Source organism: Mycteria americana, chromosome 6, assembly GCF_035582795.1.
Source record: "Mycteria americana isolate JAX WOST 10 ecotype Jacksonville Zoo and Gardens chromosome 6, USCA_MyAme_1.0, whole genome shotgun sequence".
NCBI classification, from domain to species: domain Eukaryota; kingdom Metazoa; phylum Chordata; class Aves; order Ciconiiformes; family Ciconiidae; genus Mycteria; species Mycteria americana.
In genome coordinates, this window is record NC_134370.1 from 4,746,444 (window position 1) to 4,771,115 (window position 24,672).

Sequence of the window (24,672 nt, forward strand, 5' to 3'; positions counted from 1 at the left end):
TCTTCAGTTTCAGACTACAGTAGCCCTGAGCAGATGAGTGCTCACCATTTAGCAAGATTAGCAATCTTTGTTGCAGCAATGTCAAACACGTGGACAGCAGGGCTGGCGGGGATGTGCCGTGGCAGAATTTTGAGAAGAGTTTCCCAGCTCCTGAGATAAAGTGTATCCAGATGTTCAGTGCTCAGTCCTGAGATTAACCAAATTGACAAGATATTTATTCTTATTACACAGTTAGGTGTATTTATGTTCATTTTCTGCATGCTCTCATGACAGTTATAGCTGCCATCTGGGTAAGAATTTGAAAGTCTGGAGAGCAGGTAAAGCAGTTGTCTTTTCCAGAAATCACTGTCCTGATAAAATCCAAGAATGAAGTCAATGTAAGTTAGGAAGCAGAACGTCTGCAGGATCAAAATCAAAATATACATCTACAAAGAAGAAGCAAGCTCACATATGAGGCGCTTCAAAGCCTGAAATTCAAACTGACTTAGTCTCCCTCCAATTTTCTTTGGATTTTATTTTACTATTCCTGATTTTTATGCTAGAAAACGCTATTTATCAGGGTCCTGTGGCTTCTCAGACTCCTGCCGACTTTCTGCTCTCATGGATCTCACACTTGGATCATGTTGCTGCTGGAATTGCAGGTACACTGTCAGAGTTGCACGTCAGGACTAGAGAAAAATCTAAAAACAGTCACTAGTGAGCTGAAGATACACAGCTCTTTTAATCTGTCTTGGTACATCTGAAAGTTGTTTTTCCAAAACTCTCTCCTATTTGTGTCTTCTTGGTAGTGTGATGCCCAAGGAATGTGAGGCTCACCAGAAATGTGAGCATCACATAGATATAGAAAATAGAGGAAAAGGCTCTTTCATTTAATTGACTACAAGTTCAAGAAATCAAAGAGCTTATCATTTACCTTTAAGCCAGGTTTCACATACAAGTAAACGGTCTCATCTCATTTGTGGAAGGCTCTGGATGTAGGCATCCATAAGCTGCAAGGGAAAATAACCAAATGTAAGTTCAAACATTGGAAACAATGCTTAACAGAAGACAGTAACTTAAATTATTTTGATTCTATAATTCAGTTATCCATGCTGTCATCTAACACACAGAATATCATTGAAGTCTTCGTAAAATAAGCCAACATACAAATTGGGGAGGGTAAGTATTAACTATAGCTCAAGGTTTATATTGCAATAGGAATATCAGCTCTAAGGGTTGTTCATGGTGCTTTAAGCTGGGTTAACTAACATCCACCCAATAAAACAGCACCATTTTGAGGAGGTTGTTCTATGCTTTGCCAAACTATCTTGAAAGATATGAACCAAAAAAGAAATCTCTAACTGAACTTGAGAGGCAGATATGCTTTGCATGCATTACAATTTGTTGCTCCTGTGTTCTGACACACTGCGCTGTAACATATTCTAGCTGTGCTGCAGGAAAGACTAAAGTTTCTTGTTCTGCAGGAAATGTCTTAATGTAGAATTCTGCTGTCAGTAAATAATGAGAATAACACAAATATGGGCCATGGAAAGTGATTTTTCTATATAAGGTACCATCAAAGATCAGCATGAACTTAAACTCTCAATGATGAAAATGAAAGATGGAAGTGTACAAGTAGAAAATTCTTGAGATCACCCATCTATCCATTGGTATCTTATCACCATAGTAATAAAGCATCTTCTTCTTGGGTCTTTTCCAGACATATGTTTTCAAATAGGAGACATCTGCCACAGAAAAGTCTTATCCCTGTGTAGGTTTGGTATTATACCAGACGCTTTCTAACAGCGGACAAACCAAGAAACGTTACGTGGCCTGTGTCTCCCCACATTCACACGTACACGTGTTATAGGAGTCCCATCACTGCGTACTGTTATCTTGTCAATCCTTGCTCAGATGACACAAACATCTGCAAAGTTGGCCTGCAGAGTACGTGACACCATCACACTCTTCTCAGAAAGCTGTTCGGTATGAAGTACCTGGACGGCTGTCAGACGGGGACTGTAGCTTTAGTTCTTCAGGGTGATCTGCTGCTAGGTTTGCCTTAAAATCTGCCTTTGGCTCAGAGAAGCGTAATTGTTTTTTTGCTGAGTGGCAGCACAGTTTCAACAGGAGGAGAAAGGGTGAAGACTACCCTTGTGGCTTTCCTAGAGGTGGGAAGAAGGGTGGGACTGTCTTTCTGCCAGCACTGTAGGCTTGTGTTGGTTTTACCTAATTATGAACTTGCACCTTGAGCCTCACAACTTGGATGAACTCCAAATCCAACCTGCTGACTGGTCTGGCCTTCGCTCTGAGGTGAGGAACTCCTCCTCTGAGCTGAGTAAGAAACTACCATGCTATCGAAGAATTGAACATTGGTGCCACATGCCTAAACATCGGCTATCAAGGCACTTTGGACACTTACTGCAGCAGACCCAAGACAGCGTTAAACTCAAGAAAGGGTACTGCAACCCTACTACTGCCTTCAGCAGCTCCCATGAGCAGCACGTTAATCCCTGGAGCACACTGAGCTTGTGCAGCCGTACTGATTTAGGAGGCCAAGACTGTAATTCCCTTGTATTGGCCCCACCTCTAAACAACCACAATAACTGGGATGCAATTCTTCAGTCTCTTCACATGCCTAATTCCCGACGACTTCAATGAGCATTTCTGCCAGAGACAGAGCTGCAGAATTACTCCTAACAACTGGCATGACTTAACTTGTTCCTTCTTATAACTTTATGGTTTACTTACATGTCAAATTGTATTTTCTGGGGAAGCAGAATGAATATAATAACCCTCTATCCTCAAGTAGGTCAAGATTTTCTTCTTTTCTGTGGGGCAAATTACTGTAAAATGTGAACATTTCATGTCTTCTGTTTTTCATATTTTGGTTACTGTCATGTGGAGTCTTTCAGGTATCTACAGGTAACTAAACAGTACACATTAAGCTTCTGCTTTCCTTTTTTAAACCACAGGAAATACTACATCTAGCTGAGAGCAACTGCTTCAAGATCTATGGTAATAGCTGCCACTGCGCACAATGTGAACAATTTAAAATTCCAACTTGATAGCATTTAAAGAAGAAAAGTGGATATTTTCTGTACCTTGATTGTAAGTGCTAAAAATAAAGGAGGAAAGAAAGTGAGCCACAACAGGACTACACTGATCCTACATAAAACTGTGATCAAGCTTACATTATGTAGGGGTTTGAAGTCACTCTCTCTCGAGTGTTGAATAACTACATTCCAGCTGAGAGTTATTTCATACTTGTAATTTTTTAATCTCAGAAACAGCCCATATCAGCTTTAAAAAAAACATTTACATGTAGTATCTATACATTCCATATTATGTTTGTATTTGAGCAAGTAAACCATTTTTTTTTCTTCTTTCAGGCCTTGCAGAATCCAAAAGAAAGCAAGCCCTTTCTTGCTTGAGGGTTATTTGTTTGGTTGGTTTTGAAACTCTGCATTTCAGACACGAATCTGCAGTGTTTACTTGGGTACATGATCATTGTTTTCCTGGGAGTCAGGCTGGATGCCTGGCTTCTGAAATCACCTCTCAGGGCCGTATGGCTCCAGCTCTGTGTAGCAGAGCCTCAACCCAAGCCTCAGCACTTCAGCAATTGATCTTGGCTGCCTTTGGTTTGCATTCTTTAATTTTTCAAATGCGTATTTTCCTCATATGATATGTGCTACTTAATCCTTTGGACAAGTTCTGTCCTTTCTACATTTTTCTGCTTCCTCTGAAAAACGCATGGCTGGATGAATCTAAAACAATTGGAAGTGTCCTTGAGAAAAAGCAGCATTTAAAGGCAGGTAAAAGGCTGCTCTTGAGTTGAGTCTATGAAAGATGAAAAGAATGTAGCTCCCAGTATCTTATTTTTGTGGCTAAATAGGCAGAAGGCATAATTAGCATGACTTCAAACTGATAAGCTATCTACCAACGCTAATGAAATACCAAAGTAAAAAAAAAAGAAGAAACAGGCGGCTTGAACCTGCATTTCTTACCCAGAAAAATCCCATCAATCTCACAGATTGCAAATCCTGGCCCGTGTCCATCCAGGCTGTTGACATGTGAGTGTATGACAAACAAAATTATGCATTTCTTTCCTTATACCAGAGATGAACTGAGACCAAGTATAATACTCAAAACAGATGGGTCATTGCTTACTTTTAGCCTTGAAATTTTAGGTGTTTCACAAAAAAACATAGCTTTAACTAGAATTAAAGAGGTTTCAATAGCTCCTAGATAATGACTGCTTCTGGACATAAGAAACTTAGCACAGTACAACTGCACATGCGTTCAACAGACATGACTGAAATGTGTTTTGCAATTTAGCACCTAAGGCACAACCTTTTGGTGCTTTATGCATTCAACTTTGGCAGCAGATGCAACTTAGTGCAGCAATTCTGCACTATTCTTTTGCAGAATTAGGCTAGTAAGAGACATAAATATATTAGCAAATTGAGCCTAACTGTATGTGTATTTACAAAAAGCACAGTATCATCTGTTCTACTCCCAACCCTCGCTGCATCAAGCTGACTGCACACTGGGAAAATTTTCTCTGAGGGCACTGTTCTCCAAACGCATAAGCAATGCTGCTCCCTGACATCCAAGGTTTGAGCAATTTGGTTAGAAGAGATGACGAGGTTCAGGAATATTTTCAAACGTAGGGTTGCTTTAGTGCATGGAAGATACGCAAATTCTCTGTACTGTCAACCTAGGATACCATGTTTTCTTTGTGGAAAAAAACAAACTCTTTTTCAGCATCGATAAACTTGTCAGGACAATGAACACAAAGCAAGAGGCACCCAGAAGTCATCACTGCTAAGACTGAGATTTTGGCTTTTTTTCCCCCCTAGTGAGGGGGGTAAGATAAAAAGTGAAATATTCTCAAGTGTTTTTCTTTCGGATTACAACTAGCATGTATGTATCAAACATACGTCACAGTTCCTTGTGAATGTCCAGATTTTCTGGTTACAAAATGCTCTCCAAGTGTAATTTAGCCTGGGGAAAGGTCAGGGTTGCGCTGGCTAGTTACAGCCTGCCCCTGCTCACCTGCTGGCTCCCAGCTGAAAGTTCCATGTAAGAGCAAGCCGGGCCCTCCTGCAGCGGACCTCACACCCTGCACACCTCCCTCCCTCCAAAGGCAGCAGGGTGTGAAGACCAGGGCTCCGTCAATGCCACGCTACCGGCAGAGACCAGCAGCCCGTTCCTGGCATGGTACCACGCTGGAAGAGCTGTGGAGGAAGTTGATGCATTCTACACATAGGCAGCAAACATTTGGCACAGAAGCTACATATGGAACTCATTAGCAAACTTAGTGAATCCCTGACTATTATTTTTTGTAAGCCACAGACTATCAAGTATAAAAAAATAATGAATAAGCTCATGCACAGCTCTTGTGAAGAGAAAGAACAGGACTGGCTGGCTTCTACTATCCTCACAGTACCACTTCGCATAAAATACCAGGGCAGTAAGGACGTGCAGACACCACCACCCATGCAGGCAAGGCCACAGGACGGCAAGCAGCAGCCAGCACCAGCCAGGAGTTCCCACAATCATCCCGCAAAGTTTCCATTTCCATGAATTTCTTCCCAGTCCCTATCAAAACTTTTCCGTGCTCGCCCTTTTCTACAGCAACTTCCCAGACGGGGGCAAGCGTGGCCAAAGGGCCGACGGGCACTACGGAGGAGTCGGCTGGGCACTGACGCCCGGCGGGAGGGCGCTCGGCCCGGCCCACGGACTTCGCAGGGCCGGGGGCTTCAGCCCGCCGCGAGGGGGATTTCTATGGCTGCAAAAATTGCTCCCAAGGCCCAATTCGGTAGAGGCGAGCGGTAGAGGCGGGAGCCCGCGGCCTGAGGGAGGGGGGAGGCGGCGGGAGTGACGGGAACCGCGGGCGGCGGCTCTGAGGGAACAGAGCCAGCACCCGCGTGGGCGGGGCCTTGGCGCGCGGGTGTGCCGGCGTCCCATCCTGATTGGCTGAGCGCGGGGTGTACTCGCCAATCGGGAGCGGCTCTACCAATGGGAGGCGGCCGCGGACGGGAGGGCCGGTGCCGCCGCGCGGGGAGCGGGGGCGGAGGCGGCCAATCTGCGGCGGTAGCCAATCGGCGGCGGCGGCGGGACGTCAGCCGGGCGGGGGAGGGGGCGTGGCGTGCCGCGGGGCGAGGAGCGGTGACAGTTGCCGCGGGCCGCCTCCGCCTCTTCGCCGCGGGCTCCGGGCCGAGAAGCAGCAGCAGCGGCAGCGGCGGCGGCCGGCAGGTACAGCGCGGCGGGGGCGGCCCGGCCCGGCCCGGCCTGGCCCGCGGCGGGATTCTTGCCTCCCGCGGGGTCGCCTTGCCCCGGGTTCCGGCCCGCGGCGGCGGCGGGACAGCGGCTGCGCGGGCGAGGCCGGCTGTGCGGGCAAGGCCGCAGCAGGCCCCGTCGCCAAGGCAGCGGGAGGGGTCGGGCTGCCCCACGGCGGGTGCCTCCCGGGGCAGGGCGCGGCGGCGGGGCCGGTAGCGCCTGGCCGCAGAGAGGGCCAGACCCGCTGCGGGGTCGGCCGGGCCGCCGCCCGCCCGCCCCCGCGGCTCTTGCTCTGCGGGCAGGCGGGGATGTGACAGCCTCTCCCCGAGGGGTGGGCAGGCCAAGCCGCCGGAGAGTCACCTTTCCCTCTGTGCCTGTTGTCAGCCCTGCTCTTGTCCACGGTGGTGTCCCGAGGGTGCCACCTTTGCCTTTGCAGTGGCCTTGGCCTTGGCCGAGGGATGGAGAGAGGGGGCTGGTATTTCACCGCTGGTTTCTTGCTCTTTCTTGTCTGCCAGTCTAGGTCCTGAGCTGTTTCTGGTGTGGTGCTAGTCTGAAAAGTGGTTTGGCATGTCCAGACTGATATCCCTCCAGCTATAGCTTGTCCTCTTGAACGTTCACCCTCATTGTATTCAGTTGGTAAAGGCTGCTGTGTGGCACGAATTCTTTGATGCTGTATCAACACGCATCTGAGTGTTTTTCATGTATATGATAATATATGCCATTTACCTTGGGGTGTATTTCAGTGTGTGTCAAGGATTGGGTACATACAACCATTGAATTTGCCTGTGAGGTCTGCAGCTGCAGTGCTCTTGTCTGGATATTCCTGCTCAACAGTTGAGCAAAGTTGTTCAAGTATGTTTACAGCTGTGCTTTTAGTAGCTTTTCTATTCTGATGCAAGACCTTTTCCACTTGGTGAAATGCCCTGGCTTCTGATTCTGGTACTGCATGCTGCAGGGCACGATCATATTTCTCACTTCCTCACAGTTGGTAATAAGTTTGGATTTTTTTTTTGTTTTTTTTTCCTCCTTACTGTGTCCCTCCTCTTTCCTGAAATTTCTATTCATCTTGTCTTGCTGATCATCAAAAAAATTTTTCTTCACCTTTTAACTCCAGATGCATCCATAATTCTCAGCTTCACTCAGCCCTACTCCATGTAACCTCCTACACCTCGGCTAAAATGATGTGGCCTCACTAGCATAATTTGCAGGGCATTTCTCCTCATGGAGGGCAAAGCCCTTTTAAAAATTTCTAATTAAGTTTTTCCAACCTGAAAGAAGTAATTGAAGAATCTCAAATTGGTGGTCTGTAATTCTTCATGCAGAAAGGTAGCTTTCTGATACAGGGCAGGTGAGGGTTTAATTTCTTTGCAGCTTTCATTTCAGGAATGTCTGGAAAATCTCCAAAAATATAGAAGCTTGTTACAGAATTAGCTGCTCTGCCATGGAGGTGTGCCAGGGGCCAGGATGTCACTGAGCAATTAAATTTTAGGAGTTAAGCAAGTTGTAATTTTGAGTGGCTCAGCTAAGCTGAGTTTCTGTCAAAAATTTTTCTTGCACAGAGAAATATTTGTCTTTTTTATTTGCAAAATCTTTGAATAATGGTCTTGAAAAGTATTAACACAAACAGCTGATACTTAATGGCATTGATGATAGCTGGTAAAATGCCCAGAGCTGTGAATCTGCTGTTCATCTCTTGCTGGAATGGAGACTATTGACTCTTCCTAAAGACTTTGATTTTGGTAGCTGATTTTGGTAGATGCAGACAATAGTCTTCTGGCTTTGCTTAGAAGTGAGGAGCAGCAATGTAATATCTGAGGAGTCTGCTGAAAGAAATGCCTCTCTGTTTAAGGTGACACATCCGGTGTGCAGACCTTTTCCGAAATAAACTGAAATAAATCTGTGACTTAATATTTCTGTCTCTGCAAGCAGCCTGAAATAACAATGCCCTTGTGTAAACCATCCCTGCATTCTCCTGTTGATATTTAATAAGTATATTTTGGTTAAGTTTTACAGTATGCTTTTGTTAGGTGGTGCAGCAGAGTCAAGGTTACTCAGCTCTTCAGTTTGCTATGGAGTACGTTACAAAGGAGCCTGAGTTTGGTAATCAGATTACTTGTCATTGCGATCTTCCTTTTGGGCTAGTACTTTTTGCCAGTTTATAAGTGTGATGTTTTGCAAGACTAGAAACTTGAGCTTTGAGAACACTTGGTCTTGCTAAAGCGATCACTGTTCTCTTGATGGCTCTCTGCCGTTCCCTATACTTGGTGCTGTGAGAAGAGCTTGCTTGAACAGCTTTTTAAAATGCCAACTCAGTTTCCCTTCTCTGGGACATATCTCTACGCTGACTGAGGTGAAGGCACAGGGAGGAAATGCAAGTGCATCTGTCTCATGAAATTCTACCCTCAGATTATCCTTAGATGTTAACAGTACAAGGGTATGTATTCTGGGGAAATCCCTGAGTTTTACTGAGAAAATACAGGGTGCTATAATGATTGTTAATATCTGATGTACTATTACTTTCTGTCTATTTTTTGATGGTCTTAAAATGCTACTAACAGTGAGTGCTTTATGTGTAGGTGGCAACTCTTTAAAAACAAGAATGCTATCTATATAAAATGTCACAAATTTTCCTTCTTAAAGCTAACCTCAGTTAAAACTAATCAATCCTTTATCAAATTTGATAATATTATCAGTTAAACATTATTTGGATCAAGTGCTTCTTTCCAGTATCGTATTATTCACTTTCTGATTTTGTGACAAGATTTGTCTTATGGAAATCTTTGTTAGAGAAAAGGCATTTCAATAGCACAAGAAGTTTGATAAACTTAACTTTCTTAGTGTAGTTTATATTAATACATCTAGTCACGATTTAAAGCACAACAAAAAAGGAACACTGTTATAGGAAAAATTATGTGACTAGTTCATAGGCTCGGTGAGTCACACATTTTAGTTTCCTTTACTGTGAATGTATACTTCATATAAACTTTGATTGCAAAAGTGTTGAGAAACCGGTAATCCTGGCAGTAAAAACACTTCAATCGCGTCCTACATTTCTTCTGAAGTACTCTTAGTGCTAATTATTAACTAACTTTTTTTTTTCCCCCCAGATCTATAACAGCATACCTGAAGTCAATAATGTTTTCCAAGCTAACCTGCTCTCAGAGCATTGCTGTTCTCCGTCGAGGTGTTCATGCTTCACTGAGTTCTGCTACCTCAGTTGCTACTAAAAAAACCATTCAAGGACCTCCATCCTCTGATTACATATTTGAGCGTGAGGCTAAATATGGTGCCCACAATTATCACCCACTACCTGTTGCTCTGGAAAAAGGAAAAGGTATTTTATTTAGGTTTTCCTGGGTGGTGTAGGTGGGATGTGTGTATGCATAATGATTTTAACCTAATAAATTTCTGAATCTTTGGGTTTTTTTGAGGGGGAGATTGAGATAATTGATGAAATGAAGACAGCTAATTGCTGGTTAGAGAACTGGATCATTATGCATAAGGCTGCCTGGTAAAATTGTAGTCTCTCTAAAATGATTTATCTAAATAGAAGTCTAAGTTCTGATAATCTTCATAATTCAGAATAACTCAGCAAGAAAGTTTCAAGCAACTTTGTTTCTTCTGTTACCTTGTGTGGAGGGGTTTGATGTTAATATGAACAGGAAAAGCTGCACTGGAACCCTATTTAAGTCCTTGTGTACTGTTCCTGTATTATTGCTTAATTTAAATGTACTCTGGTCTTTAATTGTGTTTAAGGGGCTTTTGTGCTCTGCAGGTTAAATTGTATGAGTTTATATTGAAATGCTATCAGTGTAGTGATCCAATAGTTTTTCTTTATCTGTACACTTTTTGACAGCTCAGAGCTGTCAGTCTCTTAAGTTTTGAGACTATTTGGGTTCTGTTGGTTTTGTTCTTTCTTTTATGACCTCCAATTCTTATTAATTCTCTTACAAAAATATTCTTTATCTACTTTTTAGGAGCCAAAACAGGGACTTGGAGGGGAAGTAATATTCTCATATTACTAACTTAGTGGAATGGCAGCTTTATATGGGAAATGTTTCTTTTTTTAATTCCTCATTGGGCATTTATTTGTACTGCACTAGTTTGTTGCTCATGCTCTCCTTGTCAACTGATTATTTTCTAGTTAGAGGGCCTTTCAGGTGTGCCCTAAGGAATAGCGAGAATACCATTTATAGTTGACCAGGTTGTGTTGTAGCTCTTAGCTTATACCATTTAGTATTATCTCATGTCTTTTTTATTTTGTGTATTGACCATGCCTTTGTTTTCCTAGGTGTTTATGTGTGGGATGTTGAAGGTAGAAAGTATTTTGACTTTCTGAGCGCTTACAGTGCTGTTAATCAGGGCCACTGTCACCCAAAGATCGTGAACGCTCTGAAAGCTCAGTCTGAAAAACTGACCCTTACGTCCAGAGCGTTCTACAATGATGTACTTGGTGAATATGAGGAGTTTGTCACCAAAATGTTCAATTACAACAAAGTTCTTCCAATGAACACAGGTAAAAAAAAAATTTTATTTCCATTTTATTTCTTGTCTGTGAGATTCAACGGTTTTGTAACATTTGGTACTGCATCGATGGCCTGTCTCATGTACAAGTGTGATAATGGTATTGCTTCATGTTTTAGGAGTGGAAGCTGGAGAAACTGCCTGTAAATTGGCTCGGAAGTGGGCATACACTGTGAAAGGAATTCCAAAATACAAAGCAAAAATAATTTTTGCAGGTATGTAAAGTGTGTGTTATGAGTTGAGGTATTGAGGAGGAAGAGAGCTCTAGACACTGGATGCAGCACTCTCTTTTCTCCTGTAGCTGTAGTGATTACTTTGCAGTATTCTTAATGTTTTCAGTTTTTTCACTGAAGCAAGTCTGTTGAAGGTCTTGTAACCTTTGACGTTTTAATAATGTAAGCTAAGATCTCAGCCTATTAACAGGTTGTGTTGTACTTGCATATCTGCAGTTGGTGATTCTGATAAAAAAACTACTGTCGTGGCTACAACAGTCTTTGCAGGACCTTAAGGTTCTCTAAATGCCTCCTTCTAAATGGTGAAGTTCAGTCTTAAATATATTCTGTGGACAAAATATTCTGTGTATGCTTCTGGCTATTTGATTTTAACCTTAAATAGTTAAAATGAACTATAAACGTTTTTTTAAATGTAATGTCCTTTAAGAAACTCATGTGATCTTAACAGAAGTGATTGTAAAAGCAAGAGGTATGAATATAAATGACAAATCAATTTCAGATCCTCTCCCTTGTGGAGGTGTATGCATCAAGAGGCAATGAGGATAGTTGCGCTTTGTCAGGAGCTGCTGGTAATGTCTGTTTTTGCAAGGGAAATGCAACAATGAACTTAAATCCAGGAAGGAAACCATAGTTAATGAGGTGGTTTATAAAGCTTTATAAACAGCAGTTACATAGTGGACCTTATTTGTACTACTTAACCTTTTTAGTTGTCAAAAATTGATAAGTGACTGCCTGTCATTCAGTCCTTCATGCTCTTTTAACCACTGCTTGGGTGTTAAAGTGCTTTTTATTCCTAATTGGTGGATTTTTGTATACCTTTCTCTTGAATTCATTCCTCAAATTGCTGCCACCCCTCTCATAGATTGCACATTTGGGTTAAGCCTGCTTCCCTCTTAGGCTTTCCGTACCAGTGGTTTTCTTCTGCATTCTTAAGGTCTTCTAGAAGTTGGCATTAACCCAGTAAAGCCATATTGATCATACAATGAAAGTAAAAGCAATATTACTAAAGTAAATATGGGGCCCTGGAAAGTCCTGATTATATAAGTGCTATACTTTCTCCCTTTATCTGCCTGCCCTGCTTGACTCTCTAGCAGGGAGAAGTTACCTGCCCCTGAAGAGACTACAGTGCTTTGCTAAAAAAAGAAAAAAAAAAAAAAAAAAAAGGTCTAATTCAAATAACTTACATTTGGTATTCTTTGGTGAGTAGGTGAAGTATTTTTGTCAATTCTAATGTTCAATGGTTCTGTATTTTATAAAACCTTCCAGAAGAAAGCTTAATACTTAAATATTGACTTTTTTTTTTAACTGCTACAGCTGCAAATACTATTTTTGACTTTTGGTACATATAGCAGCTGAAGCATAAACCGTCATTAGACGGCATCTATAAATTGAAATTCATGGTTGAATATTGCATTATGGTTTCTAGGACCAACTAGATGAGGTTTTTTTTTTTCTTCTGGGATTTCTTTCAACAAATACATTTTCTCCCTTCTTTTCTTCCGTATATATTTTGTTTTGCTCTTCGGTCAATTAACTTTTGATAAGTGCTTTCTCATCTTGATAAACTGGATATGCTCCCCATTATTATGATCCCATCTCCTTAACCACAATATTTAATTATGTGCCAAGTAGTTGGAACAAAATAATAATCCCTCTCTTATCAGAAGCCAGCATTTTGGCAGGAAAAAGCTCTCTTGGGTAGCTAGGGTCAGAACAAAAAATGGCTTTAAACATCAGTCCAGAGAAGGTGACGTAGATTCTGTGCTTGATAGTGAGCCAGTATGGAGACTGGAGTGCTAAGGTGGAGACAGCCTGCCATCAGCAGATAGACTGCTCTGCTTCGTGGGATTCGGTCTTCAGGCCTTTGCTTCAGGATACAGTGGATTTTACTAACGTAACCTTGAGGTGATAAGCATGTGACTCGGCAAAGCATGGCAGGGATTGTTCTGCTAGGAGACATTGCTGTGGTGAACAGCGTAATGCTGTTTACATTGGCGATTAGAAAGAAGGGATGCCAAGAGCTGGCTACGTCAGTAAGAATTGACTTCAGGATTTCCTGCAGATTGAGAACGTCCTCTGCCCCTAGGATCACAGTTACACAAAGAAATTGGTGGGGGAAAGAAAAAGCTTGTAATGCTGTGAAGGCATTGAACCCTTCATCTTCCTTTGTCTTATTAAGCACCTTATTATCGATTAGCTGAGCGTATGTTGATTTAACGGAAATATTAAAATGAATATATCATAGTCTTGGTGATAGTTGGTTCCTAGACATTTTAACTGATGTTTCTATATGAAATAGTGCAATGTCACAATATTTTTAAAAATATAAATGGGTTCTCCTGGAACTTTGAAATGCACAGAAATATGTTTTTTGATTTAGGCTTACTGGCAGCTTTATTTTTAGGACCTAAATTCTCAGTGGTGTTTACTTTTTTCCCTGCATTTAATGAGTAATATTTAAGCTGTACATCTTCCTTAAAGATGTTATCTTCCTGAGTTATTTTCAGTTTTTCAGACTACTAACAAAGCTAATGGAAATTATTTTGTATGCTTGTGAGGTCTTTATAGTATAATTTTCTTTCATTTTTGATATGTGCTTTTCATACAGCAGCACAATGTATTTATGGCATCAATGTAAAATGCTAACAATTAGCAGAAGGATGCTAATATGCTAATGTTAGACAGCTCTTAAAATATGTTACCAAATGGAAAGTGTGATGTCCTATAAACTGTTCTGGCTCTTAGTCAGTTTTATGACACCCCCCCCCCCCCCTTTTTTTTTTTTTTTTTTAGCTGGCAACTTCTGGGGCAGAACCATGTCTGCTATCTCTAGTTCTACCGACCCATCCAGCTATGATGGATTTGGACCCTTTATGCCAGGGTTTGAAGTGATCCCATACAATGATCTACCAGCTCTTGAGGTATTTGACGATTTTTGTTCTCTTGTAAGAAATCTTTTTGCAGTGTCTCTTTGGTAAATAGCAAGGCAGAAAAATCAGAAGTTTATCCTTTGAGATTATCTCCATGTGCTTTGACATGAAGATATATGTATCTAGACATGTATAAGAAATATATATGTTATAATTATGTTTAGGAAATGTGTGTAAATTCTGCTTTGGTTTTGATTTTCAGTTTTGCTTTAGGATGTAAAAGGAAAACCACATGATCTGTTTCACTTCACACGTCACTAAGATGTTAAAGGTACAAAAGAAGAACAGCAGATAAACCATAAGGGAATTCGGATCAGTAGCATACATTCCAAAGTCAGGACTTGGATTCTGAAACGAATATCTTTACCTACTTTTTTCAGAAATGCTGTGCATTCTTCAGTGACCAGATGACTAGAATTCACTGCAATCGCAAACAAGCCTTTCCAGTTTCACAGCATCCTTAAAACCATGCTAGGCTGGTGTTTCACTTAAGCTACGGAAATGCTAGTGATTCTGTATTTCCCTGGGTTTTCTGAGATAAGAAACCTCTCATTTTTAGGATGAGAGGAAATGGCCTCAAGTTGCGCCAGGGGAGGTTTAGATTGGATATTAGGAAAAATGTCTTCACTGAAAGGGTTATCAAGCATTGGAACAGGCTGCCCAGGGAAGTGGTGGAGTCCCCATCCCTGGAGGTATTTAAAAGACGTGTAGATGTGGCACCTGGGGACATGGTTTAGTGGTGGACTTGGCAGTGTTAGGTTTACGGTTAGACTTGATGATCTTTTCCAACCTAAATGATTCTGTGATTCTGAGATGCATCCTGTCAAGCTGTTGGGGAGAGTTGACCTTGATTAGTCTAAAATTTCCCACCTCACAATGTGGGCTTAGGTGTTAAAGGGTAGATGGTGCTTGATGGTAGCCATAGGGTGCTGGACTTGGGACCTGGGAGGCAAGAGGGTTCCAGCCAAACACAGATAGTCCTGAAGCACTAGGAACATTGGCATTACCACTTTTCCATCATCTGGGTACATCGTCTCCATGAGTGACAAGTTGGTTACTCCTCTGTGCCTTTTGGGTCTGCTCTGTACAAGTGAATCGTCTGTGGAGGTTGGAGGGTTTATGGGACAGAGATGCTTGCCTCCTAGGAGTTTGGTTAGGGGAAACAAAGGTCTCTGTCTATTATAGCTGCAGAGTGGAAAAGCTTACTCAAGATTTGAACCTACATAAGGCTGCCCATTGTGAAGGTCCTATAAGTATTTAGTGGCTTTCAGCCAACTTTATCAAGGCTTTGAATGTGCTTTGGAGACCTGAAGCTTAGATGCATGTCCATCAGACTGGTAACAGAATTTGTTCTGTTTATGGGCCAATACTGAGAAAAGCTGTAGTAAATTCATGCTGGGAATCATTATATCTCTTGAATCTCGTGGACTTCTAAACCTTTTGGAACTTCATGGTGCAAGAATGTACCTGTGGACTTTGCTTTAAGGTGACAAAAGTGTTCTGGAGAGGCTCCATTCTTTTTTGTTTGAGGGAAGTGTTGAGCAATTGTTTGTCTTGTATGGGGTAACACAAAACTTGAGTGTATTTGAGGTAATTTATGAACTGATCCGATAATCTGCTTGTCTGGCTCTGCAATTTTTAAGGTTTGTAATTTCCCAAGCAAACACACCAGCTGATCTTTCGAGGCAAACAGTGACATAGGCTTCTGTGTTGGAACTGAAATGGTACCCAGGGATAACTGCCTGACATGAATACTATTATCATCATTTGAGGTAGAACACCAGGGCTAGAGCTAGGTTCTGCTACCTGTATTCATCTCCATATTGTCTAAATTTGACCTGAGTAAAAGTTTTTTTTCTTTTTGTCTTTCCTATCCATATGTCCACTTTTACAGCGGGCCCTTCAAGATCCCAACGTAGCAGCTTTCATGGTTGAACCAATTCAAGGTGAAGCAGGTGTGGTTGTTCCTGACAAAGGTTATCTCACAGGAGTGCGGGACCTCTGCACAAAACACAATGTAAGGAATTTGCTATAACAAGGTGGCTTAAACATTACACACTGTGTTTACTGGCATATCTTTTAAGGTCATCCTTGTATGCAAGGTACAGGACTTCGTATACTATTTAATAATTTCCTTTTCTTTCAGTGGAATAGGGTAGGGATACTTCTTGTATTTCTTGGCAATACCTTACCAGGAAGTACTTCTTAGCAGTGCACGCTTTTCACTGTTTCTTACTGCTGTCACTGACTTAAGTTTCTAATGAATGTTCTTGAAACTGCATTTATTTTAAATTAATTTAACTCTTAATTTCTTTTTCACATTCTAAGTTTCTTGGGCCAGAAGCCAGTTAGTGCAGTGGTTCTACCATGGCTATCAAGGGACCTTGCTGCTGGAGTGCATAAGTGCTACCAAGAGTTAGTAACAGTAATGGGCCACAGAATGAAACACTGAAGAAAATGGTCATATGCTTATGAATGTTCTTTTAAGATCTCTGAAGAGCAGAGGTCTTACAGTTTTGTTCTTTTTTTTTTTTTTTGGCATTTTCTCACATTCCCTTTCATACCACATTGCTGACTCCTATCCTGAATATTATGTCCTGTCTGAATCCTACTAAGAAATGTTTAGTTTTGAAAATAGCGTGTTAGATATGCAATTTCTGTCCTCTGCTAGCGAAGACACACTGAATTAGATTTGCATTCAGTGTCTCTGGAAGGGTGGGAAGATGCGTTTGTATATATTTCCATGTCCTTCAGTTGTCTTTGGGTACTGCTACTGCTCACAAACAGGCTGCCATGCCTCCTTATTCAGGACCAATTTGGTCAGCCTCTCCCACAGGCGCAGGCCATGTCCTTTGTAAGTGTAAGGAAGACAACAAAAAAAGGGCTGCTGATTTACAGCTTTTTGCTCCCTTGGTGTTGCCTGTCTGATTTAAAAATCAGTGGTCTCTGTTCCAATAGAATTCTGATTCTGAATTTGCAAGTGCTACCCATAAATCCTTCTATACTTTCAGAGGAAGGTATTGACATACAATTAATAAAGTTGTCTTCATTATTGCTGTGATACTTACCTCTCAGAAAAAAATAAGAGCTACTTTACAAATAGTAGTACATGACAATAGTGCAGCTTAGGAAAATGAGATCAAAAACTTGGATTTAGGTTCTCGGAATTATTTAGACACATAGACATCAGACTACAAGACCTGTAGAGTTGCTAAAATGGCGTTTTTCAGAAGCTTCCAGAGGTCAGCGTACGGACGATGCATTGGGAGTAAAGATAGATGAATCCTGACTTTTTGGAAATCCCACTCATTTTTATATCACAAATAGATTTTGGTTGGACAGTGTCCAACCCTATGTGGACTATGCCTTACATAAAAAAGGATACGCTAAAGATGTCGGAGAGAGGACAGTATGCTCACTTAGTAGTTTCACATTTTGTAGAATATGTACGTCTCCAGCAGGTTTAGAGGTAAAGGAAGTACCTTCGTGTACTGAGTGTAGTGCAGCTGGAACGTCTTTCACTTATTCTATGCAATTATGCTGTATTGTTTGAATTGAGTTAGGAATGGGAGTAAAAATAATTCTCTGTTATGTGTGGATTTTTCTTCTTTTTGTCTCTATAAAGGTTCTATTTATTGCTGATGAAGTACAGACTGGTTTAGCCAGAACAGGGAAAATGCTAGCTGTTGACTATGAAAATGTGAGACCCGATCTCATTCTTCTTGGAAAGGCGCTTTCTGGTGGCTTATATCCTGTGAGTAGCAAAGAAATACCCATTTGTTGAGTAATGATTCTTAAGTAATTAACACTGGAAGTCTACTAGTTGGAAGAACAATAAATCTGATGTTTGTTGTACTTGGAAATTGGTGTTTACAAGTTTAACTATGATTTATGACCCAGGTAGTCCAACCTGTGAGAGATACGTAAGAAAAAAATGGAATACCTAATAATACCTTTATAGCTGAGATGGCTGTATAGTATCCTGAACTTTCTATGTTGATACTTGACTTGTTAGGGTGGCAAGAAGATGCCATCTTCTTAGACTGGTGATTTTTAGGTGTTTTGGCCTTATCAATTAATTGAATAGATTTGTATATCTGTTTTCTTCAGTTTGGTATTATCCTGTCAGGAAAGTAAGTGTCCAGTGATCAGCTTTTCATTCTGGAACTACTGGTTATTTTTTTATGCTCTCTCTGGAGAGTAGTTTATCGCAGTCTTGCTGTGATTAATTTCTAGATGAATTCTGTAAAGGGAAAAAAAATACTAATGTGTGTTAAAACATATGTTATAAAGCTATTTCTGAACAACTGGCATTATTTCACTTGTTTGGCATGCCCGCATGACTGATTTTATCCTCTTGGAGTGACTTAAATTCCTGCTGATTAAGCTGGAAATTACAACATGCCTTGAACTATTTTGGCCGATTGAAGGTATTTCTGAGTTGTTAAACAGAGTATTGGAGCTTAAACTCTTGAAATAATATTCAATTTGGAGAAATGCCCCTCAACTGTAGTTAGATGTTATATGTTACCCCTATAGCTAAGTGTATTTAAGGGATTAAGCTCTTATGTGATTGTCAGATATGCTCTCCTCTATACAGAGCTGGGAATGTAAATGTAGTTTATCACCATAGGCTGAAAATTATCCTTTCCTGAGCCCTGAGGAAAAGTTTGCTTCAGAGATATTTAAATCTACTGTTCTAAATATATATGTAAATGAATTGGCTGACCTTCCCATTTTAGGTTTCAGCAGTACTATGTGATGATGAAGTTATGCTGACCATTAAGCCTGGTGAACATGGATCTACATATGGAGGAAATCCATTAGCTTGCCGTGTTGCAATCGCAGCACTGGAGGTTCGTGTGTTGTAACAAAGATTTGGATTCCAAAGAGTGTCACACTGACATGATCTTTGCTTAAATAAATGGTATCTTTTACGCTACAAATAGAAATCCAGCTTTAAGCAAGAATGGAAAAGTGGTAGTGGTTAACTGTTTGCATAGATCACAAAACAAATTCCAAAGTCTTTACTGGAAATGTGTCCTAATTTCTGTGTTCTTATGGTCTTAATGTCTTAAATGACAAAATAAAATTAATCTAGGGAAGTTTCAAGGCACTTAATGTAAATTCAGTAAAATAGTTTCACTAATTTAATGAAGACATTTTTAAATAGACTTGTTTTACTATACTATATTGCAGAGGCTGCTGCTCTGTGAGCTTAATAACACATATTGCTACTGGAGCTCAAACAGAAGCTACTAAAATGTCTTGTCCAGGGTCCATGTTGTAATTATTCTGCAACTGCATAATTGACTACATGCAATGCAAGTCACTCAGAAAGCCTCATCATTACCCAATATGTGGACCTGGACAGATTAAGAGTCTTCAGAGATTTACTGTTTATTGTAAATAACAGCAAATGAAAAGCAGTTCATTTAGAATAAAATTTCAAAGAGATTATTGTTTCTTGTAAACATGAATGAGTAAAGGCTTAATACTAATCTGCTTGGATATGCAGCCTTTGCAGTGACACTTTGGATGCAACAGCTTTTGTATCTCAGCAATTGTAATGCCATTAGTCATCCACTCCAGCATAAAACAAATGCAGTGCCCTTCAGTTGACTGTAGATCTGACCTCCCTTTAGGTAATTGAAGAGGAAGACTTGGCTAAAAATGCAGAAATAATGGGGAACATACTAAGAAATGAGCTCATGAAGACACCATCTGATATTGTAACTTCTGTAAGAGGAAAAGGACTATTAAATGCAATTGTAATTCGGGAAACCAAAGGTAAGGAAGTATAATCAACTGCACAATCATAGCATGAAAAAATATTTTTCAACTTAAATTGAAAGTGTCTTAATGGAGTAGGGGGACGGCTTAGAGGCATCATGTTTGGGTTCAGATCTTGGCTATAGTACTGTGGTACCTACTGAAAATTTATTTAAGTGACTGTGTGCTATTAAAAATAGGGGTTTTTTACTAAGTAAGTCTGAACAATTTTTTTTTTTTAATGATTTGAATTCTTTTATGGTTTGATAACGTTCAAACCTGATGGTGAATCTAGCTCCCAACAAATACCCTTTTGTCTCCTCATCGGAAGAAAACTGACCACATCTGGAACACTAGTTTCTGTCAGATTATCGAAGGATTGGATAAGGTTGGTCCTTTCCAGGATAGGTAGAAGAGTACAATGAATACAGGAGGGTACAAGGAAGGAAAAAGCTAATGACTGAAAACAAGCTTCTAGGGATTAACACCTTGAATTATATCAGAAAAACTGCTTAGAAGCCGGAGTAGAAAATTATTTTTGTCATGAATATGCTAAGTGACAAAGTGCTGCAGGGAGGTATTGTAATTTCCTAAGACATGCACGTGATGCACTAAAATCCAGGCGTAAATGTAACCTTGTCTGAAGTCCTGTCCAGATGTTCTCTTACCTCCCCTTTGCATGGTTCACTTTTTTAAATTTATTGCTACATCTAGACAAGCACTCAGCTGTGAAGAAGCAAAACCTGGTGTGCTGGAGGCAAACTTGTGAGTCCCTTCAGACAAATTGCAGTTTTGCAGCAGTCTTGCATGTTCACTGCAAATTCTAGGGAGTTGCTCAGAAGTGACCACTTCATTTGTGAACACACTTCATCTTTTCACTGCCAGATGGCAAGGAGTTTACAATCTGGCCCCACGTGCTGCAATTGTGCCACTTTGTCTGCTGTAGTGTAAGTGTCTTCTTTCTTTTTCCTTTGATTGTAGACTGTGATGCCTGGAAGGTGTGTTTGCGGCTTCGTGATAACGGACTTCTTGCCAAACCTACGCATGGTGATATCATTCGTCTGGCACCACCGCTTGTGATTAAGGAGGATGAAATCAGAGAGTGCATCGAAATAATTCATAAGACCATTCTGTCTTTCTGAACACATGGCTTTTCAAGTGTATCTGCTGACTGACCCAAGGTGGTGTGTTGAAATATGTGTGATGAAGGCCTGCTCTTGAAGCAAGCATCTCTCATTCCTTTTATCTAAGAGGACTTGACTCTTAAAAAGTAGCTAGGTCTTTAAATTATAATGGCTCTGAAGAAAATAAAGAATGATTTAAGGAGTTTCCAGTCTTGGAATACTTGGAAATAAAGTGGTGAGGTTCTGTTCATCTAGTCGTGTAACTACTGAACAGTTAAGTCAGGATGTTTGAGGGGAGATAGCTGTAGAAATCTGTTTAATTGTTGAAAGTCTTGGCCAAAGTTTAAAGTGTAATTTATATATATTTTAATAAGGGTGGTCTTGCACTCTCATATCGCTCTCCAAAACATCACATTTGGCATTTTTGCCCCTTGGTGAGATGTCTGTAGGCTGGAAGCACTTGTCATTATGGATGAATTTCTGTTTCTCATTTGTAACTAGAAAAAACTTATAACACTGAAGGTTTGACAAACTGGGTGTTATGCTGGTGAACTTGAGAAGCATCGAGCTGTGTTCTGTATGTACAATATTTTGATTGTATGACAAGAGATGCTGTTTTCAAGCCTGGTCTCAGTGTTTGGCTTTGCAATCTTGTAAAATAGATCTGAGCATATAGATCTGCTTTTACTATTATAAAACTTTCTCTAATCTGGATGTTTATATTAAAACATGCCTTGCATTAAAAAAAAGTTAATGTGCAACTCAAATACACAGTGTATTGAGAAAGAGCAAGCCCCACAGAAACTGGCAGTTGCCTCTGTCCAGAGCCCCAGCAAGTGCTGCCTTTGTAGTCTGTGTATTTCTGTCAGTCTCTATATGGAAGCTTCTGCTGTGCTTTTTTACAGGGTGACTGCTTCTGCACTTCCGTGCCTTAGGACACTGCCAATATGGTATTCTGTATGCAGTTGTGGAGTTGGCTGCTATTCTTGCACTAGGTTGTTTTTTCTTACTTCTTAACTGAGCTGGTTTTAGCTGAGACTAAGCCCTGATTAATCACTGTTAATGCAAAATGTTCCCTTTGCCAAGCATAGGGGTTAAATGCAGTCACATGTTTGTAGTTGCAAGTGGTAAATAATCCCCTGGTATTTTAAAGGCAGCTTTGTTTATGGAAATGAACCGGTCTGCTGGTTAGGGTCACAGAAGCGTTTACCCTACTGTGTTTTGGGTGAGACAAAATGAGTAGTCATCTGCTGTGGATGAAGTAAGACTGATTTCAATTTGGAAAGGCCTCGTTGTTGCAAGGGGTAATGTGTCACTGTGACTGTTAGTCTTAAGAATAAAAAAAATGCAGAAGGGTGTTGCCTCGGAAGTTTGGCATTTCTGAAAGCTGTGCTTATGTAATCTGATTGGAAAGGAGTGAAATAACTGAAAGAAACCATAATATAAACAGTATTTGCTGGAGTTCTTTCAGAGACCAAAAGGTAAACCCCAAAAAATCCTTAGCAGCCAAAATGTTTACTTTTGTAGAGTAATAGGGCTGGCAAGGATGAAGGACATGATCAGGTCTGTTCTCTTGCCCCACTTAATAGCTGTGTCGTTGTTTGCCTAACTGCCTGAAAGGGCTGCAGGGCAGAAGACTCCAGTCTTTGTTTCAGTGCTTACTGTTAGCAAGTCTCCTACCATATTCTCCATCTGTCTCTCTTGCTGCCCATTTAGACTGTCCGTCAGGCCACAGAGAACAGGTCATTTTCTTTCTCTGCAACAGCCTTTTACATACCTAAAGTTTGTTATCATTCCTGTTTCAGTCATTGCTCCTTCTCTAGTTAAACTTCTATTTCTTTCCTGAGAGGTAACGTTTTCTAGAGCCTTTAATCATTCTTGCTGTTCTCTTTCTGTGATTCACTGCTCCGGCCGTGCCCTCACTAATGCTGAGCAGAGCTAGACTAGTTCACGTGGCTTGTATGCTGCGCTGTAGTTTACGCCCCAGGGTTGTGGTTTGGGTTTTCCTGCAGTAGCATGATATTTTTATTTCTCAGCCCGTGCTCCCAGACTCCCTTTTGTGCAAACTGTTTTGAAGAACAGCTTTGAAGCTGTTTCCCCCCCATTTTTTATTTGTGTAATAAGCACGAATTACATGCCTGTAAAATTTTGTGGTCTGGTCTACTGAGTTTCATCCTCTATTACTGAGAATTTTTCTCAGGCTTTTGGTGATCAATTTGAGCTCTAATCTTGTCCAACCCACTTTCTGGTTGCAGATTTACTAGGCTAAGACTGCTCAGAACTTGAGAATTTTTTCTTTTTCTACAGCACACCATTGCTGACTGATTTCTGGGCTTTTTATTCATCTTACGGTTGCTTCATGTATTCAATTTCTGTGCAAGCTTATGAAAATCAAGGTATGTATAGCCTTTCTGAAGACAAGTCAAAAACTGTCATCCTAAATTGCCTTTATTTAATGACGGGGTAATTGAGGAGTTTCTGTTTTAACCTGAAAGTTCTCTGTCTTGCTCTCAACCCTGCATTGTTCCGATAGCCGCAGCTACCTGTGTGAGGAAGGTAGGTGCATAGCACCTGCCTAAGAAGCTCAGAAATTCAGGAACAGGATCGAGGATGACAAAGTCCCCAGAGCTCATAGGCATGTTCAGAGCCTAAATACACATTTCAGGTGGCCAAGGCCCTTGCAAGGTACAGTGGCAGGTGGTTCTCACCTTTTACATTGATATGGTGGTGGCTCTGAATGAGTCCCATGTCCTACACGAGTGCATTTGTCACTGTCTGTCCTTCTGGGGGTGGGACAAATTCTGCTTATGCGTGTGAAACAGCACTGCTGTGTGCAAACCAGTGAAAACCTAATGGGGCGGGAAGCAGAGCAAGGATGAGGGTGTATGACTGCAGCCTAGGAGCTAAAGCAGACAAAGGTTTTTTTTTTTTTTTTAATGTTTGGTTTAATTATAGTTCAATGCCAGAACAAGTACAAAATTACATATATTATTTTGGGAGTGAAGACAGGAACCCAGGACTTCACTTCCCAGACCCTGAGCCTGTCACCAGTTAACCTCTGCTTCAACGACAATAAAAAACCGTCTTGGCGGTTGTGAGGTATCGGGGAAAAGGTGGAATGGCCAAAGGAAATGTCAACGTTCCTTCTCTTCTAGCGTACAACGTGGCAAAATTATAGGCTATCAGAAAGATCATCTGCCTTTGATCTGTTGTGTTTTGAGAAAGGGGGGGCAAAAGAAGGGTTTGCTTTGTCATGGAAAGTGGTTTTTGTCTGTTTTCTAGCAAGCATAAACTGGGATTTGGCCAGTTTTCAGTGACACCACTCAAACCTCTCAAACTCATACAGCTGCTTGTATAACTAATGTGCTGGTAAATCAGTCTCTGGTTTTGTTGTCTGGGATTTTAATTAGCCTTAGAAATTTTCTTTAGGCTTTTATTACCAAAATTGTAGACAACTAAAGTGTCCTTACCTGCTTAGTGCCAGAAATTCAGTGCTTTTTGGGTTTGTACTTGTTCTGCTTATTGTTCGAGTGTATATAGCTCTGCCAAATGTTGGTCCTGAGCAAAGTTTAATTTGAAGGAGGCCAAACTGAAAATCATTTACAAATTAATGTAAGATATACACTGAAATGTGCAAAGAAAATATATAAGACATTTCATAAAATATTGTGAGTTTGCTTTTTGTATCATAACTTTATAGGAGGTGAGAAAAGCAAGCTCAGAGAAAGCCCTTTCTGTACCTTCCCAGTATTTCTCAAGTGCTTTTCTGACTTTGTATTAGTTAGAGATGAGAGTGTGGAAATGGCATTTCTCTGGTGATGCTTT

The 24,672-nt window shown here is 40.8% G+C and overlaps 1 protein-coding gene across 1 annotated transcript; it reads left to right on the forward strand.

Moving 5' to 3' along the window:
* The first annotated feature begins 6,134 nt into the window (after positions 1-6,134).
* OAT (ornithine aminotransferase) lies at positions 6,135-21,596 on the forward strand. Its single transcript, XM_075504383.1, has 10 exons — positions 6,135-6,240; positions 9,372-9,598; positions 10,556-10,780; positions 10,908-11,003; positions 13,815-13,942; positions 15,846-15,968; positions 17,577-17,705; positions 18,694-18,807; positions 19,597-19,741; positions 20,705-21,596. Exons 2-10 carry the CDS (start codon positions 9,400-9,402, stop codon positions 20,863-20,865), a joined length of 1,320 nt encoding a protein of 439 aa, XP_075360498.1. The 5' UTR covers positions 6,135-6,240; positions 9,372-9,399; the 3' UTR covers positions 20,866-21,596.
* Positions 21,597-24,672: the final 3,076 nt, after the last annotated feature.